We start from the raw sequence: 15,975 nt of genomic DNA, 5'->3' as shown, positions 1-15,975 counted from the left end.
CCTCTTAAATATAGCCAATGAACTGGCCTCAACTACCTTCTGTGGCAGAGAATTCCAGAGATTCACCACTCTCTGTGTGAAAAATGTTTTCCTCATCTCGGTCCTAAAAGATTTCCCCCTTATCCTTAAACTGTGATAGCAAATGCATTAGTTGTTGGAAAATGGAATAAATAATAATGCTGGGAAAGCCCAAGGGATCAGTGAGCATCGGTGGAGATGCTCTTCCTTGAACTTATGTTGAGATCTGCAGGAACAGAGAAACAGGCCAAAAACTGAGAGGTCAAAGTGATGGGGAATAATAGTGACAGGGATAACCATGTGAACTATTAGGAGGAATTCTGCTTGTAATTTCTCCAATCGTGTGCAAATTATATTGTGAGTACCAAATGAGATATGCTAAATTGGAAAAGGTGCAAGATATATGCAAGAGATATGGTAAATTGGAATTAGCTGCACGTTGACCTTTTGGTGCTTGGATGGTGGAAGGATAGAGAGAAGAAGGGGGTAGATATCGCATCTCCTTAAGTTGTATAAGAAGTGGTTATAAGAAGGGGAGGGGTATCAATGGTGATGGAAGAAGGTTTCAGCGAGTCAAGTTCATCATACTTCATTTGGAATTGTGAAAGAAAAGGAAGGCACAAAATACACCTGATAATGACATCTCGTTAAAGGATAGGCATTATAGTGGATGCCACCTCAGGAATATTTCCAGCATTTTCTGGATTGTTTTAGATTCCCAACAATCTGCAGAGTTTTCTTCAAGACAGGTAAAGGCCCTTCACACTTTAAATGAATGAATTGAATGTGGAGATTATTTTCAATTTTATCTTCTTAAACTATCACAGGCAAAATACAAAGAAGCTTGGGAGAAGGACAAACTGCAGATTCACGTGCTTCCTGATACCCCAGAGATATTGTTGGCAAAATCCAATGCTGCCAACATTAGTGAGGTAAGAGTGAAATCATTATTTACCGTAAGTACAATGTAACGTTTGCTGTTAATCAACATAATTTAGGTCGACATTTAGTGTTTGATTATGTTACTGATTAGGAACAGAAGTTTAAATCCTACTGTTGTAAATAGCTCGTTCTAAGCTTCCCCCCAGTCTAGTTTCAATCAAAAATCACTGAGTCAAGCACCTGCGCAACTAAACTTTATTTTGGCAAAAACACAATTACAGTTCCCACTACTATACCTAACCACGGGTCTGATCTTTGCCTGGCGAAGCCCTCTTAGCCTTGTTCAAGCAGAGACACTCCAGAGGTCACACAGTCCCAAGTGTAGTCCCAGAAGATCGACACAGGACCTCGTGGGAGCGGCCTTTTAGAGGTCCCCGAACCTTGAGGGGCCGAACCACATGGGGGTGGTCTCTTTACAGTCCAATAGCAGATATCGATTAACCCAGTACATGATAGACATTTCCCCAACTAAATAATACAGTGACTAATACAATGTATTCAAACGGAGCTTCTGAAAGCAAGCAAACATCACAACATGTGCCTTGATATTCAAGAAACCCAGACAAGGCTCAACACTTAATCCAATCAACATTTAGCAAAGTAAAGCTTTGCAACATTATTTACAATGTGTATGTCTGGTTTGCATTCATCCAGTCCATTCCATGCAAATTGCACCTAATTGTCAGAATCTGCAGATGTTCCATTCTCTTCCTGCAGTTCTTATCTAGGCTCTGGACAAACTGGCACAATTCTACAGCTTGCCCCATTTCTGCAGAAGGCATATTTAAATTGACCAAATGGCCTAGCAGCACAGAAGCCTTTACTCAATTTTAGTGTCCTGGCATCTCCAATTTGACCAGAATTTACATTTATCATACTCCAAATTCGCCCTGACCAGCGCCTTATAGAGCCTAAGAAGAGGCTCAAGGAGTCCAAGTTGAAAAGAACTTTGTCTTGAGGCACATTGTCTATTTTCTCAACTTAAAAGCAACCATAAAAATAAATAGTTCTCCAATTGAAACATTGATCTGAAATTACTTGCCCTACTTCGGGTATTAATTTAACCTGTTTATTTTGAAGGAGATTATATGGTAAAATTACAGTGTGTTGTTTAACTATACTATTTAGCCCTATTTGATTCAAATTCTACTGTAGAATTCAAAGGCTGCTAAATATCAATTAGGATGACCTATATGTAAAGGTGTAACCTGCTTTCCCAGGCTAGGCATTAATTCAGCATCTTCCTGAAGTCATACATTATGAAACACTTGCTATTTCTGTTCTTTCATAGAAACTTTACAAAGAGGGCTGGGAAGGTATGAAGAAGTCTATACATTATCATGCTGATGCTGTATCTATTCAGAGTGCAAAAGCTTCCAGAAACATTGCAAGTGATGTAAGTGTAACATCTCCGACTGAATTTTGATTTTTGTGTAATTGTGTGAATTCTGAGTGAATAATTTTGACTCTGGAAAAAAAACCAGAAGATCATATTGAACAGAAACATTAGGAGCTGCAAATGAACCAATTACCAAATGATTCTGGATCTTTCATGTATAAGACCTTTCTCAGAATGACATTGTTTAAGTATTTCAATTCTATGTTACCAATTATATTCAAGGGAAGTTGATGGAATAGATTATAAAGCAAGAATGATTTGATTTTGCCTCTTCTCCACAGTACAAATATAAACAATTATATCGCGGTCAACTTGGACACCACATTGGATGCCGAGACATCTATGATGATCCCAAAATGGTTTGGAGCATGCATGTAGCTAAGATGCAGAGCGACAGGGAATACAAGAAGGACTTTGAGAAATCCAAGACCAAGTTCAACATACCGGTCGACATGCTGGATATCCTGTTGGCCAAGAAATGCCAGACCCTGGTCAGTGACGTTGACTACAGGCAGCACCTGCACCAGTGGACCTGCCTCCCAGACCAGAACGATGTGATCCAAGCTAGGAAGGCTTATGATTTGCAGAGTGATGTGAGTATTATAAAATTAAAAATGTAAGACTAACTACTCAAATAGTCATGCATGTATTGTTATGTAATGAGGGTGGTCACAGTGGTACAGCCACTAGAGATGCTATCTCACAGCGCCAGAGTTGGGAGTTCAATCCTGACCATGGGTGCAGTCAATTTGGAGTTTGCACATTCTCATTGTGATCATGTGGGCTTCCTCTCGGTGCTCCGGTTTCATCGAACATCCCAAAAACGTGAAGGTTTGTAGGTTCATTGGCTACTGTAAAATTGACCCGTAGTCTGTAGGACGGGATGAGAAAGTGGGTTACATAGAACTAGTATGAGCAGGTGATCGATGGTGGGCATGGACTCGGTGGGCCGAAGGGCATGTTTCCATGCCGTTTTTAAACTAAGCATTTTTGTCTACCTAAGATATTCATCCAATCTTCTTCTTGTATAAGTACATTTTGATCTTACTCAGTCAAACTCGTGCATTGTGGAAAGCTGTGACCTGTCCCCCATGCTTCTTCAAACTAAACTAAAACTACTAGGGCATCTGCGCAAGAATCCCAGCCGCAAACACGCCTCAGACTACGTATAAATCCCACCCACATAACTACAGGCAGATAAAATTTAAAGGTAAATGGTTATAGTCATAACATACTGAGTTAAGCTAAATAGCTACTACAATAGGTGTCAAAAACATGGTCAAAAAATGTGATTTTAGGAGTGTTTCAAAGAAGGCGAGATGGATAATCTTTTGGTGGAACAATCTCAGAATTTTTCATCTAAGCTGGAACTAGCCAGATATTGTTAACACAATTAACACATTTATGGGGAAGAGTGTAGCATGAGACCTTCAATAGAGGAGACGCATCAGGAAATCCATTCGGGTAAATAAAAGGAATTGCTTATTCCAGGCATACAAAATTCAATACCAAAGGTGGTTGAGGTGAATAGAATCAATGCCCTTAAAATGGGAACCGGACACTAACATAAGAGAGAACGGGTTAAAGGGCTACATAGTTAGATTTAAATGAGGAAAGGCTTGGGCAGATACAAGGAACTGCAGATGATGTGAGCAGTTCTGTTGGGCCAAGTGACTGTGTTGTATATCAATGTAATCCTGTGTGTGACCTTCCTCCAGTGGCTGTACAAGTCCGATATGGAATGGATCCGTGGTTGCGGATGGATGCCCAACGGCTCTCTTGACGTTAAGAAAGTACAGAAAGCCCAGGAGATCATCAGTGAGCGGCTCTACCGTCAACGCCCTGAGACCATCAAGTTCACCAGCATTGTCGACCTACCCAGTATTGTCCAGGCTAAAATCAACGCAGACCAACTGAGCAATGTAAGAGACTTAAGATAGATTCATAGCATCATCCCTTCCTCTTGGAATTCTAAATTGATTGAGTGTGATTCTTCCCTTTTCACCCGCCACAGGCAAAATATAAAGAAGCGTGGGAGAGAGACAAACTGCAGATTCATATCCTACCAGACACTCCAGAGATATTGTTGGCAAAATCCAATGCTGAAAATATTAGTCAGGTAAGAGTACAATATTAATGCATTGTGCATGCAATAAATTGTAATGAACTTAACAGAGGAATTGTGGTGAGCAGTGCGGTATATTACTGAATAAAGAGCAAGGCACCAGGGTTCAAATCACCTCCAGACAGACTATTCAGCTGGGTAAATGAAATATGTGACTATGGTGGTCACTAAATGACTATGACACCATGACTCTACTATTAGCTACCACACAATCCTCAAAGAACTGTGTATGTTCAACACTATCTGGTCAATCCATGTTCCACCTACAACATTTTTGGAAGGCTTTCTCAACAAACTACACTTCTAACACTTGGAAAGGCAAGGGGTGAAAGGGTTCAGAAACATTACAACTTACAGCGCCGGAGACCCGAGTTCGACCCTGACTGTGGGTGCTGTCTTTACGGAGTTTGTATGATCTCCTCGTGACAGTGTGGGTTTTCTCCGATATCTTCAGTTTCCTCCCACACCCCAATTATGTACAGGTTTGTAGGTTAATTTGCTTGGTATAAGTGTAAATTGTCCCTGAGTGTGATTAGAATAGTGTTAATGTGCAGGGATCTCTGGCCGGTGCAGACTCAGTGGGCCGAAGGGCCAGTTTCCGAACTGAATCTCTAATCAAAACTAAAACTGTTATCTTTCCACTGTGGATGACTCAGCTGTAATCATGTATTGTCTTTCCGCTGACGGTTAGCATGCAACAAAAGCTTTTCACTGTACCTCAGAACATGTGACAATAAATAAACTCAAACAACTGTTCTCACACCCACGAAGCACACGTCATCCTGATTTTAAAGGGAGACGACACAACTGAATCGTTGTCACATAAATATCTGAGAACTTCCACTCCACCACCATTAACAGGCAGCTTGGGAACATACAGGGACAATCACTGACATGGGCAATGTTGTCCGTACCTCATGATATAATTTTAAAACACCCCGAAGTTCTGAAAAATAATTAAAAGATTGCTGTATATGAATTTGGATAAGATCAATAGATCATACGATCATGCGATAGGGGCAGAATTAGGCCATTCGGCCCCTCAAGTCTACACCATTCAATCATCTCTTCCTCCTAACCCTATTCTGCTGTACATACTGTACTAATCAATAATCTACCTATTGCTGCCTTAAATATATCCACTGACTTGGGCTCCACAGACTTCTGTGACCAACAGTTCCACAGATTCACCACCCTCTGTCTAAAGCAATTCCTCCTCATCTCCTTCCTTAAAGAACATCCTTTATTTCTGAGGCTATGGCCTCTAGTCCTAGCCTCTCCCACTAGTGGAAACATCCTCTTGGGAATTCTGCACCAACACTCTCAAGTCCCTTTGCAACTCCGATATCTAGATTCTCTCCCCATTTAGAAAATAATGAACGCCTATATTCATACTACCAAAATGCATGACTCTACACTTGGCTACACTATATTCCATTTGCCACTTCTCTGCCCATTTTCCCGATCTGTCCAAGTCCTTCTGCAGAGTCCTTGCTTTCTCTACACTACCTGACCCTCCACCTATTTTTGTATCATCCGCAAACTTGGCTACAAAGCCTTCAATCCCCTCATCTAAATCATTAATATACAACATGAAGAGCAGCGACCCTAGCACCGAGCCCTGCGGAAGTTCACTAGTCACCGGCATCCAACCAGAAAAAGCCCCCTATATTGCCACTCTTTGCGTTCTGCCATTGAGCCGACCTGATATCCTTGATAATATCTGCCCTTTGATACCATGGGATCTCATCTTTCTTAGCAGCCTCTCATGTGGCACCTTATCAAAGGCTTTCTGAAAATCTAGGTAAACAGCATCTACTGACTCTCCTTTGTCTGTCCTGCTATTTACTTCTTCAAAGGAGTAAAACTAATATATTGCGCTACACCTGGTAATCATTCCGCATCTCTATTGTACATAAGATATAAAACAATTGCTGTTTCTGTTCTTTCGTAGAAACTTTACAAAGAGGGCTGGGAACGTGTGAAGAAGTCCATCAATTATCATGCTGACGCTGTATCTATTCAAAGTGCTAAGGCTTGCAGAAACATTGCAAGCGACGTAAGTATAACACACTCGACTGAATATTGGCGTGGCTGAATATTCTGATCCAGCATTCCAATTGCATAAAACTTGCAACGGTCACCTCTGAAACTCGCATCAATCACCAAGAGATTCCTCTTTTTCAGAATTATATGTTATTTACGAATTTTAATTCTGTATGGTCAATTATGTTCAAGGGTTTTTTGGGGGGGGAATTGTAGCTTTTTGTTTCTTTCCGTCATTGACTTGTGATTTGACCACCTTTGATTTTATGGTAAAACAAAGACAAAGGTTTGTGGTAGAAATTTGTATCAATGATGTTTGGCAGCTGTGCTGTCAAATGTGAACTGTGTCATATTGAATTGGGTCAGTATCACTTAAATACAAGTTAGCAAGAGCAGCATTGAGACTCATAAATGTGCACAATATATAATGGAAGCAAACCATTTGGTCCAACTGATCCATGCAGGCAATTATATTTTGCAGTAACTCTCTTGCACCCTTTGCATCTGACATGATTAACCTTGCTAAATGAATCTAAGCCAGACATTTAAAAACTTCTTATGGCAGCAGTGTTGATAATTGTGCTCATGAGGACTTGTATTTTGAACTTCCATTCCATTCATACCTAAAGCTACACACACAGCCAAGGTTAACATTTTCTCTAATATAATTGGTTCGTGGTCCATAGAAGTAAGGCTAATGTCTTATTGTAAGCTAAGTGTAGTTGATGTGTATCATTAAATTGAGTCATTCCTCTTCACTTACCCCTCCACATCCCTCGACAATTGTCCCTGTAAAGGAGGTGTAACATTAGTCCCTTCACCTCCTTCTTTGACATTGTCCTGGGATCCAAACAGCCCTTCCAGGGTGAGGCAGTGCTTCACCTGCGCCTGACCTGGTCTACTGTATCTGGTACTCGTGATGTGACTTGCTCTACATTGACTAAACCAAACGGAGACAAGATTACCTTTTTTACGGAGACCTGTGCTCTATCCATAATGACTACCAACAAACTTCAGGATGCACGTCATTTTAACTTGCCTTTCCACCCTCAGCCTTCTGCAATACTACAGACAGGTCAAACACAAACTGAAAGAACCACATATCATATTCTCCCTGGATAGCGTACAGCCCAATAGCATGAACATTAAATATTCTTGTTTCAAGTAACCTATGGCCCACTACTCACCTTTCACTCACACTCACCTAAGTTTTCTTTTCCCATTGTTCACATTTCCTATCCCTTCTCCCTACCTGTTCATATCTGCCCAACAAGCCCTTCTTATCTGGTTCCAACTATCATCTACCAGCCTTTGCCCCACACCTCCAGCCACATCTAGTTCCATCTGTCCATGATCACCTCCCCATCTGTGTCCCCAACCACTATTGTACTGCTTTTTACTGGTAATCTATCCCATTCCCTCTCAGTCCTGATGCAGAGTCTCGACCTGAATTGTTGACTTACACCTTTTGTCTCCACAAATAACTCACAAAGTTCTTCTAACATTTTGTTTGTTATTCTAAAGTCACAGATCATTATAGTTGACAGGACAATACAATCTCTGCGTTGACAGGGGGAAATCTTTGCAATTAAAGGCTGCAAAGCTATGTAATAGTAGTATAAATTAACCAGTGCATACAGTTCAGAAAAAGGAAGTCAGCAATTGCTTATATATTGTTTATATATATTACATCCATGTCAATTAGTGTTGGAATTTAATTCAAACAAGATTGAACCAACTTTTCAATTGGACCATAAAAGTAAAGCTAATCAACTACTAAAGAGAAAGAGTAACATCTCTTTGGTGATATTACTTTTATTGACCATAAATTTATCATGTAATTAAAAATATGGAACGCTTCACGAATTTGCGTGTCAAGTAACATTTCTACTTTAAAATAAAATACTATTTAAGATCAATGAGATTCTGCTATTTCTTTACAGTACAAATATAAAGAGGTATATCGCAAGCTGCTAGGACACCACATTGGATGCCGAGACATCTATGATGATCCCAAAATGGTTTGGTGCATGCATGTAGGTAAGATGCAGAGCGACAGGGAGTATAAGAAGAACTTTGAGAAATCCAAGACCAAGTTCAACATACCGGTCGACATGCTGGACATCCTGTTGGCCAAGAAATGCCAGACCCTGGTCAGTGAGATTGACTACAGGCAGCACCTGCACCAGTGGACCTGCCTCCCAGACCAGAATGATGTAATCCAAGCAAGGAAAGCCTATGATTTACAGAGCGATGTGAGTAAACTTAATTCTTTCTTCATATTTACTGTTGTCATCTTGAGATAATGCATATAATGCACCTTTAATCTATATTTAATGATAAAAACCAAAGAAAGAAGCATTACAGCTTTACAAAGCGTTTTTTCTTCCTTTCGGGATAAGGTGTTTTACATCAGTGGTAGACTTCTGAACCAATGTATTGAATGTGGCTGTCAGATTGTCAACTAAAAGCTTCCATAAGCAGTACTGTGAAAATCACTGAATAATCTTTTTTAAAGTCAGGGAAGGCTTAAGTGATGTTAGCTTTGTTTCAGAACAGTGCCAGCTGTCTTTTACATTCACCCGAGAGGAAAGATTGGGCCTTGGATCAACATCTCATCGAATTGCTGCTTGGTTTTTCCATTGTTTTACAGAATGTGACTGTTACTTAAAGGATTGGCGTTCATTGCCAATTCGTAATTGAGAAAATCGTGGTGTGCAGCTTATTGCAGCTCAATATAGAATCAAGGGATATGAGGGAAAAAGCAGAAACAGGGTACTGATTCTGGATGATCAGCCATGATCATGTCAAATGGCGGTGCTGGCTCGAAGGGCCGAATGGCCTTCTCGTGCACCTATATTTCTAATACACCTTTTTGAAAATATTTTGATTAGCTGTAATAGTTTAATAGAAATAAAAAAGGTTTTACATTTCAGAGGGCAGTTAATAGTTAAATATTTTATTATGGAACAGAAGTTAGATAAAAGCTGGATTGGGTAAGGTGATCTGATTTCCATTCCTGAAGGACTTTGCTAATTATATGGGATTTTACAATCCAATATTTAGCAGTCATCTTATTTTTAGTTAGTCAATTTATTTAATTCCCTAAATATAAATTCCCCATCTGTACTGATAGGATTATATATCTTCAGATAATTAGTCTAGGTCAGCCTCTAATCCAGCAATTTAGTCACTTCAATAACATCAATTCAAAATTTGAAGTCTTAACGTGATTCGTGCACTGTGAATAGGGGATTGAGATCACACGGTATTACAGAGTACCAATTATACTGGATCCTAAACTGCTCATTTACCACTGTATTCCAAATGTTTTCCACTTTAATCTGCTTTATGTAAAGTTGAAGTGTTTGGTGAATTGAATTGATCTTTTCAAAAGTGAGGAAGATGTCTGATCAATAAATCATTTGTTCAAATCTGTTCTGAATACAATACAGTATTTTCAAAAGTCTCGGAAGGAGGATATATGTGGATGGGTACTTGATAGTTGGCATGGAAATAATAGACTTCCAGGTCAGCTTCGGTTCTGTATGACACTGTCAGGGACCTGTGTAGGAAGGAACTGCAGATGCTGGTTACACCGAAGATAGATACAATATGCTGGACTTGCTCAGCAGGGCAGGTAGCATCTCTGGATAGAAGGAACAGGTGATGTTTCGGGTCGAGACCCTTCTTCTGACTGTTGTCTTCAGACTTCAGACTATCTGTCAGGAAATGTATACTTGTTGTTTGGGGGAAAGGAAAAGGCTAACAGATAGCTGTAATAGATAATCATATCCATGGTGTTTAGCAAAGTACTGTAGAAACATAAATTAACAATTTACCTTTCATTTGATGCAGGTTATTTACAAATCCGATATGGAGTGGATGCGTGGCATTGGATGGATTCCTACGGATTGTGTTGATGTTAAGAAAGTAAAACATGCCCAGGATATTTTAAGTGAGGTAAGTATGTGTGATCCTTTCCGGCATTTGAGCAGATACTTAAGATGATTACCAAAAATTGACAATGTAAGCATCTTCAGTGTGTTGCTGATGACATGTCCGAGATTCAGATGGAATTTGCATTGCTCACTGGGCAAAGATTTCACTCTCAAGGTCGCCATTTGAGAAATTGGTTGAGTGTACACCAAGGAACAAAAAAACATGAGCAGAGAAGGAACAACCGACTAGAATCATATATCTGAAGCACCAGATACATTATTGTAGCCTGTTGTCACCTTTTCTGCTGTCGCACTAGAACAATAATAACAAGTCAGTTCACATACCTGACTGATGCATGGGAACTTAATGTTTAAGAACTAACTAACTGCAGATGCTGGATAAATCGAAAGTAGACAAAAAATGCTGGAGAAACTCCTTTTCTCCATAGATGCTGCCTCACCCGCTGAGTTTCTCCAGCATTTTTCTGTCTACATGGGAACTTACTAGTGACCAGTTTATGCTTATCCCTTCTAGTTTTAACTACTGCACATGTAGATGCAGGTTAAGTGACAAAAGAAAACAACTGAAATACATCAAGAGAATAAGTTTTACTGTCGATAATTGAATCATCTTCACAATGGAAGATCTTTACAAAATGGGCATGTTCTTGAATCTTGTCACTGTTATTAGATAATAGCAAATCTTAGTTTGAACCACAGCACTAGTTTTGAATCAACGGAAGGATATTTCACCCACACTTTCTTTTACTAATCTCTATTGTCTTGTCTTCAACAGAGAAACTATCGGACTAAAGCGGAAAGCCTTGCATTTACTCCTGTGGTGGATAGAGTTGATTACATTACAGCGAAACAAAGTGCGGCCATCCTGGATGATGTTAGTACATGTTCTATCTTTTTGGAAACCATATCTGGAAAATTGAAACAAGCTGTGCATATTTTGTACCCAATTTGCATGTAAAAGTAATATTCGCCAGGTTAGATTACATTGGTGATCTTTTCTGGGTCAAAGTTCACCCATTGGGAAGTTTAGAGATACAGCTTGGAAACAGGCCCTTTGGCCCATCAAGTCCATGCCAACCATTGATCATCCAGACCCGAGTTCTATGTTATCCCACTTTCATATCCAACACACCAGGGGCAATTTTACAAAACCAATTAACCTACAAACCTGCACGTCTTTGGGATGTGGCAGGAAACTGGAGCAAAACCAAATGGTTACAAGGGGAATGGACAAACCCCGCATAAGCAATACCCATAATTAGGATTGAGCCCGGGTCTCTGCCGCTGTGAGGCAACAGCTCTACCACTGCGCCACCGTGCCGCTTGTTCTATTCCCCTTTGTGCAGTTGGTATTTGCCAGCATTAATATGTGTTAATAATCCCCAATTCAGTGATTACCAACATAAATTAATGCAGTGGGCAATGAACACCTTTGATTAGCAGTCAATAGAATGCAAACCCTGCAGCAGACCAGCAAACAGACATTAATGGAGCTCAATGTTTAATAATGCATGTCAGACTCATTTTCATGACTCTGTAATATCCAGAAGCATTATTGTATGTTCTCTGAGGATACCAAGGGTAGAGTCATCAAGAACTAAAGGGCATAGGTTTAAGGTGAGAGTAGAAAGGTTTAATAAGAACCTGCATGGCAACTTTTTCACACAGAGGGTGGTGGGTATATGAAAAAAGCAGCCAGTGGAATAATTAAGACATTAAAAGGACATTTGGACATGTAGACAATAGACAATAGTTGCAGGAGTAGGCCATTCGGCCCTTTGAGCCAGCACCGCTATTCAATGTGATCATGGCTGATCACCCCCAATCAGTACCCCGTTCCTGCCTTCTCCCCATATCCCCTGACTCCGCTATTTTTAAAGAGCCCTATCTAGCTCTCTCTTGAAAACATCCAGAGAACCTGCCTCCACCGCCCTCTGAGGCAGAGAATTCCACAGACTCACCACTCTCTGTGAGAAAAGGTTTTTCTCTGTGAGAAAAAGTACGTGTATAGGAAAGATTTAGAGGGATATGGGCCAAACATGGACAAATAAGATTCGCTTAGATGGGACATTTGGTCAGCAAGAACAAGTTGGGACATGCAGCCTGTTTCTGTGCTGCATGACTCTATCAGTCTGAAGACCCGTGAGGGCATTAGCACATGCATAGTTAACAAAAGAAAGTGAAATCCATTTTACAAGCTCATTACTTTTCCTACACCACGTTGAAGTCTGATGATAATTTCTCACAAATCCTCCCTTTCATTTTTTAGATAAAATATCGTGAAGAATGGAATATTGCTAAGACCAAGTACACCCTGGTCGATACACCCACTATGGTCTCGGCAAGAGAAGCTGCCAGAAACCTAAATGACGTAAGTGACACATGAATCTTTCCAAACTAATTCTGGACCCCATTGTGCTTGTCCCTCAATTAAGGGATAATCTTTACCTGCTCTCCAGAAAGTTTAAAACTATCCATATCACCAGATGAATAATTATTAATAATTCAAATCTACAAAATTGTAAGTCCAGAATCTGGTGCAAAATTGGCACCAACGGTACAAGTGGAGAAGAAAGTTGAACTTTCGACAAAGCTGATATTTTTTTTGCATAATATTTACCCAGAAGTTGAGATTTTGTTATAAGGAACTAATGAAATCAGCAAATTCCATTGCATAGAGTTTACGGCACAAAACGGACTAATGGCATCTGGAATTTATCGTCCATAGGTATGGCCTCTTCAATTCATAACAATATTCTCATACTGTGTGGGCAGCACAGTGAGGCAGCTAGCAATTCAGTACTCTGGTACTGTCAATATGGAGTTTGCACGTTCACCCTGTGATTGACGATTATCCCCTGGGTACTTGGATTTCTTCCCATATCTCCGAACTAATAGTTAATTGGTACAATTCTTACATTCTGTTCTCTTCATCAGAAATTGTACAAGGATCAATGGGAGAAGATGAAGGCCATTGGTTACAAAATTCCAGCTGATATGGTGTCAATCTGCCACGCCAAGTCATCACAAGCCATCCAAAGTCAGGTGGGTCTTGGTCGGCATTGTGCAAACAAGTTGATTTACACAGATACTTCATCAAATACTGTATGGCATGTTAAAAAGAGGTACTGATGACACAATCAATTTCGTTCACTCTGGTACGAAGATTTCCGACCAATTTCACAAACTTTTCAAATAATTGAGGGATGTGTCCAAGGGAATATGTTTTCTCCATTAGTAAATTTTTCTTGCTGCGATAATTCATGCACAAATAATCCAAAATATTTGCAGGTTACTGAGTTCATTAGCCTTAGTAAATTTCCTTAGTGTGTAGATGAGATGGGGAGAGTAGGTGATGGGCTGGGAGGGTTGTTGGGCATGTGGGGAGAATAAATGGGATTAGTGTAGATCTTACCAGTAAATTGTATATACTTGCATTGAGAATGTTAGATAGCTAGTTTTCATGATTACGCATCATCTCATAAAAGTAGACACAAAGTGCTGCTGTGACTCAGCGGTTTCAGGCAGCATCTCTGGAGAGAAAGGATGGGTGACGTTTCGGGTCAGGACCCTTCGGGTTGGATCCCGGGCCTGATACATCACCCATCCTTTTTATCCGGAGATGCTGCCTGATCCACTCAGTTATACCAATACTTTGTGTTTATGTTTGTTAAAAAAACAACATCTTTGTTTCTATATCATAAAATTAGCCTAGCTTCCTCCATTTAGGTAATTCTTTCTCTAATCTAAATTAACCAGACACATGTCATTATTTTTTCCAGCTGAAATACAAAGCTGATTATGTCAAGCAGCTTGGCCACCTGATTGGAAGCCGTGATGTCAACGATGACCCCAAAATGGTTAGGTGCATACAAGTAGGCAAGATGCAGAGCGATCTGTTGTACAAGAAGGAATACGAGAAAACCAAATCCAAGTACACTATACCAGCCGACATGTTGGACATCCTCATGGCCAAACAATGCCAGGGCCACGTGAGCGAGATTGACTACAGGCGTCGCCTGCATGAGTGGACCTGTCTCCCAGACCAGAACGATGTGATCCAGGCACGAAAGGCCTATGATTTGCAAAGCGATGTGAGTATGAATAAACTTAGAAACATAGAAACATAGAAAATAGGTGCAGGAGTAGGCCATTCGGCCCTTCGAGCCTGCACCACCATTCGATATGATCATGGCTGATCATCCAACTCAGTATCCCATCCCTGCCTTCTCTCCATATCCCCTGATCCCTTTAGCCACAAGGGCCACATCTAACTCCCTCTTAAATATAACCAATGAACTGGCCTCAATCACCTTCTGTGGCAGAGAATTCCACAGATTCACCACTCTCTGTGTAAAAAATGATTTTCTCATCTCGGTCCTAAAAGACTTCCCTCTTATGCTTAAACTGTGACCCCTAGTTCTGGACTTCCCCAACATCGGGAATAATCTTCCTGCATCTAGCCTGTCCAACCCCTTAAGAAATTTGTAAGTTTCTATAAGAAACTTGTATTTAGCTTTACACCTTCACTACCGCTCACCACCACCACCACACCCCTCCCTTCCACCCTCTCCCTGCCATTCTGAAGGCATTGATTCACACTAGACACCAGTATGTCTCTCTGGTACTTTGCCCAGGCATCATGAGGATTTTCACAGCAACTGTTCATCCTGAATTTTCAGCTGCTATTTGGCATATCAGTGGTAGGCTCACTGCAAATAATGATGCCACAACTAGTGTCTCTTGATGTTTTTCTTTCATTATCAATTATTGGTCCATTAATCTAATGGCCAAGTAAGAGATCTCAAGATTGAGATATAAACATTCAAGGAGTCTAATTGGTCCTCTGTGCCTATCGAGCAACTTCATTTGTTGCATTCCTTCCCTCATCCCTTGGGGTCCTGACAAGTATTTTTCCTGAAGTATTTCTCCAATTCGTTCGTAAAAGTCCTGGTCAACTCTCTGGTGTCACGGTGATGCAGCTAATGGAGCTACCACCTCACAGCTCCAGTAACTCTGGTTCAATATTTTCATCTGGTGCTGTCTGTGTGGAGTTTGCATGTTTTTCCAACTGACTGCATGAGTTTCCTCCATGTGCTTCAGTTTGTTCCCACATCCCAAAGAAGTGCAGGTTGATTGGTTAATTGACCCCTGTAATTTGCCCCTCGTGTGTCAGTGAATTGTAGAATCTCGAGGGTTAATAAAATAGGCTTAATGTGAAAGGTATAGTCGTGGGCCGGCATGGTCTCATTGGGCCAAAGGGTCTATTTCTATCTCTTACTGACCACATGGGTTTCCCTGCGTGTTTCAGTTTCCTCCCACAACCCAAAATTGGTAGGTTAACTGGTTACTCTAAATTGCACCTACATGCATGTCTCTGGTAGAATCTGAAACAGGTTGGTGGGAATGAGGGAAGATAAAAAGGGATTGGTGTTGGGTCAATATAAATGGGTGCTTGATAATTGTACACTAGGTGGACCAAA

The 15,975-nt window shown here is 40.5% G+C and overlaps 1 protein-coding gene across 50 annotated transcripts in view; it reads left to right on the top strand.

Annotated features, from left to right (window-relative positions):
- Nucleotides 1-15,975, top strand: part of neb (nebulin) — a 224,129-nt gene that overhangs the window by 109,859 nt on the left and 98,295 nt on the right. For 45 of the 50 annotated variants that reach the window (XM_033024768.1, XM_033024762.1, XM_033024753.1 and 42 more), the window contains 12 exons: nucleotides 846-950; nucleotides 2,252-2,356; nucleotides 2,641-2,952; nucleotides 4,078-4,281; nucleotides 4,374-4,478; nucleotides 6,439-6,543; nucleotides 8,474-8,785; nucleotides 10,389-10,493; nucleotides 11,268-11,366; nucleotides 12,762-12,863; nucleotides 13,430-13,537; nucleotides 14,275-14,586. In XM_033024768.1, the coding sequence (XP_032880659.1) occupies nucleotides 846-950; nucleotides 2,252-2,356; nucleotides 2,641-2,952; nucleotides 4,078-4,281; nucleotides 4,374-4,478; nucleotides 6,439-6,543; nucleotides 8,474-8,785; nucleotides 10,389-10,493; nucleotides 11,268-11,366; nucleotides 12,762-12,863; nucleotides 13,430-13,537; nucleotides 14,275-14,586 (1,974 nt within the window). The remainder of the gene's footprint in view (nucleotides 1-845; nucleotides 951-2,251; nucleotides 2,357-2,640; nucleotides 2,953-4,077; nucleotides 4,282-4,373; nucleotides 4,479-6,438; nucleotides 6,544-8,473; nucleotides 8,786-10,388; nucleotides 10,494-11,267; nucleotides 11,367-12,761; nucleotides 12,864-13,429; nucleotides 13,538-14,274; nucleotides 14,587-15,975) is intronic. The other 5 variants (XM_033024799.1, XM_033024785.1, XM_033024802.1 and 2 more) reach the window with 3 other exon arrangements.

Source organism: Amblyraja radiata, chromosome 7, assembly GCF_010909765.2.
Source record: "Amblyraja radiata isolate CabotCenter1 chromosome 7, sAmbRad1.1.pri, whole genome shotgun sequence".
Taxonomy (NCBI): Eukaryota; Metazoa; Chordata; class Chondrichthyes; order Rajiformes; family Rajidae; genus Amblyraja; species Amblyraja radiata.
This window is presented reverse-complemented; position numbering and strand designations above follow the sequence as displayed.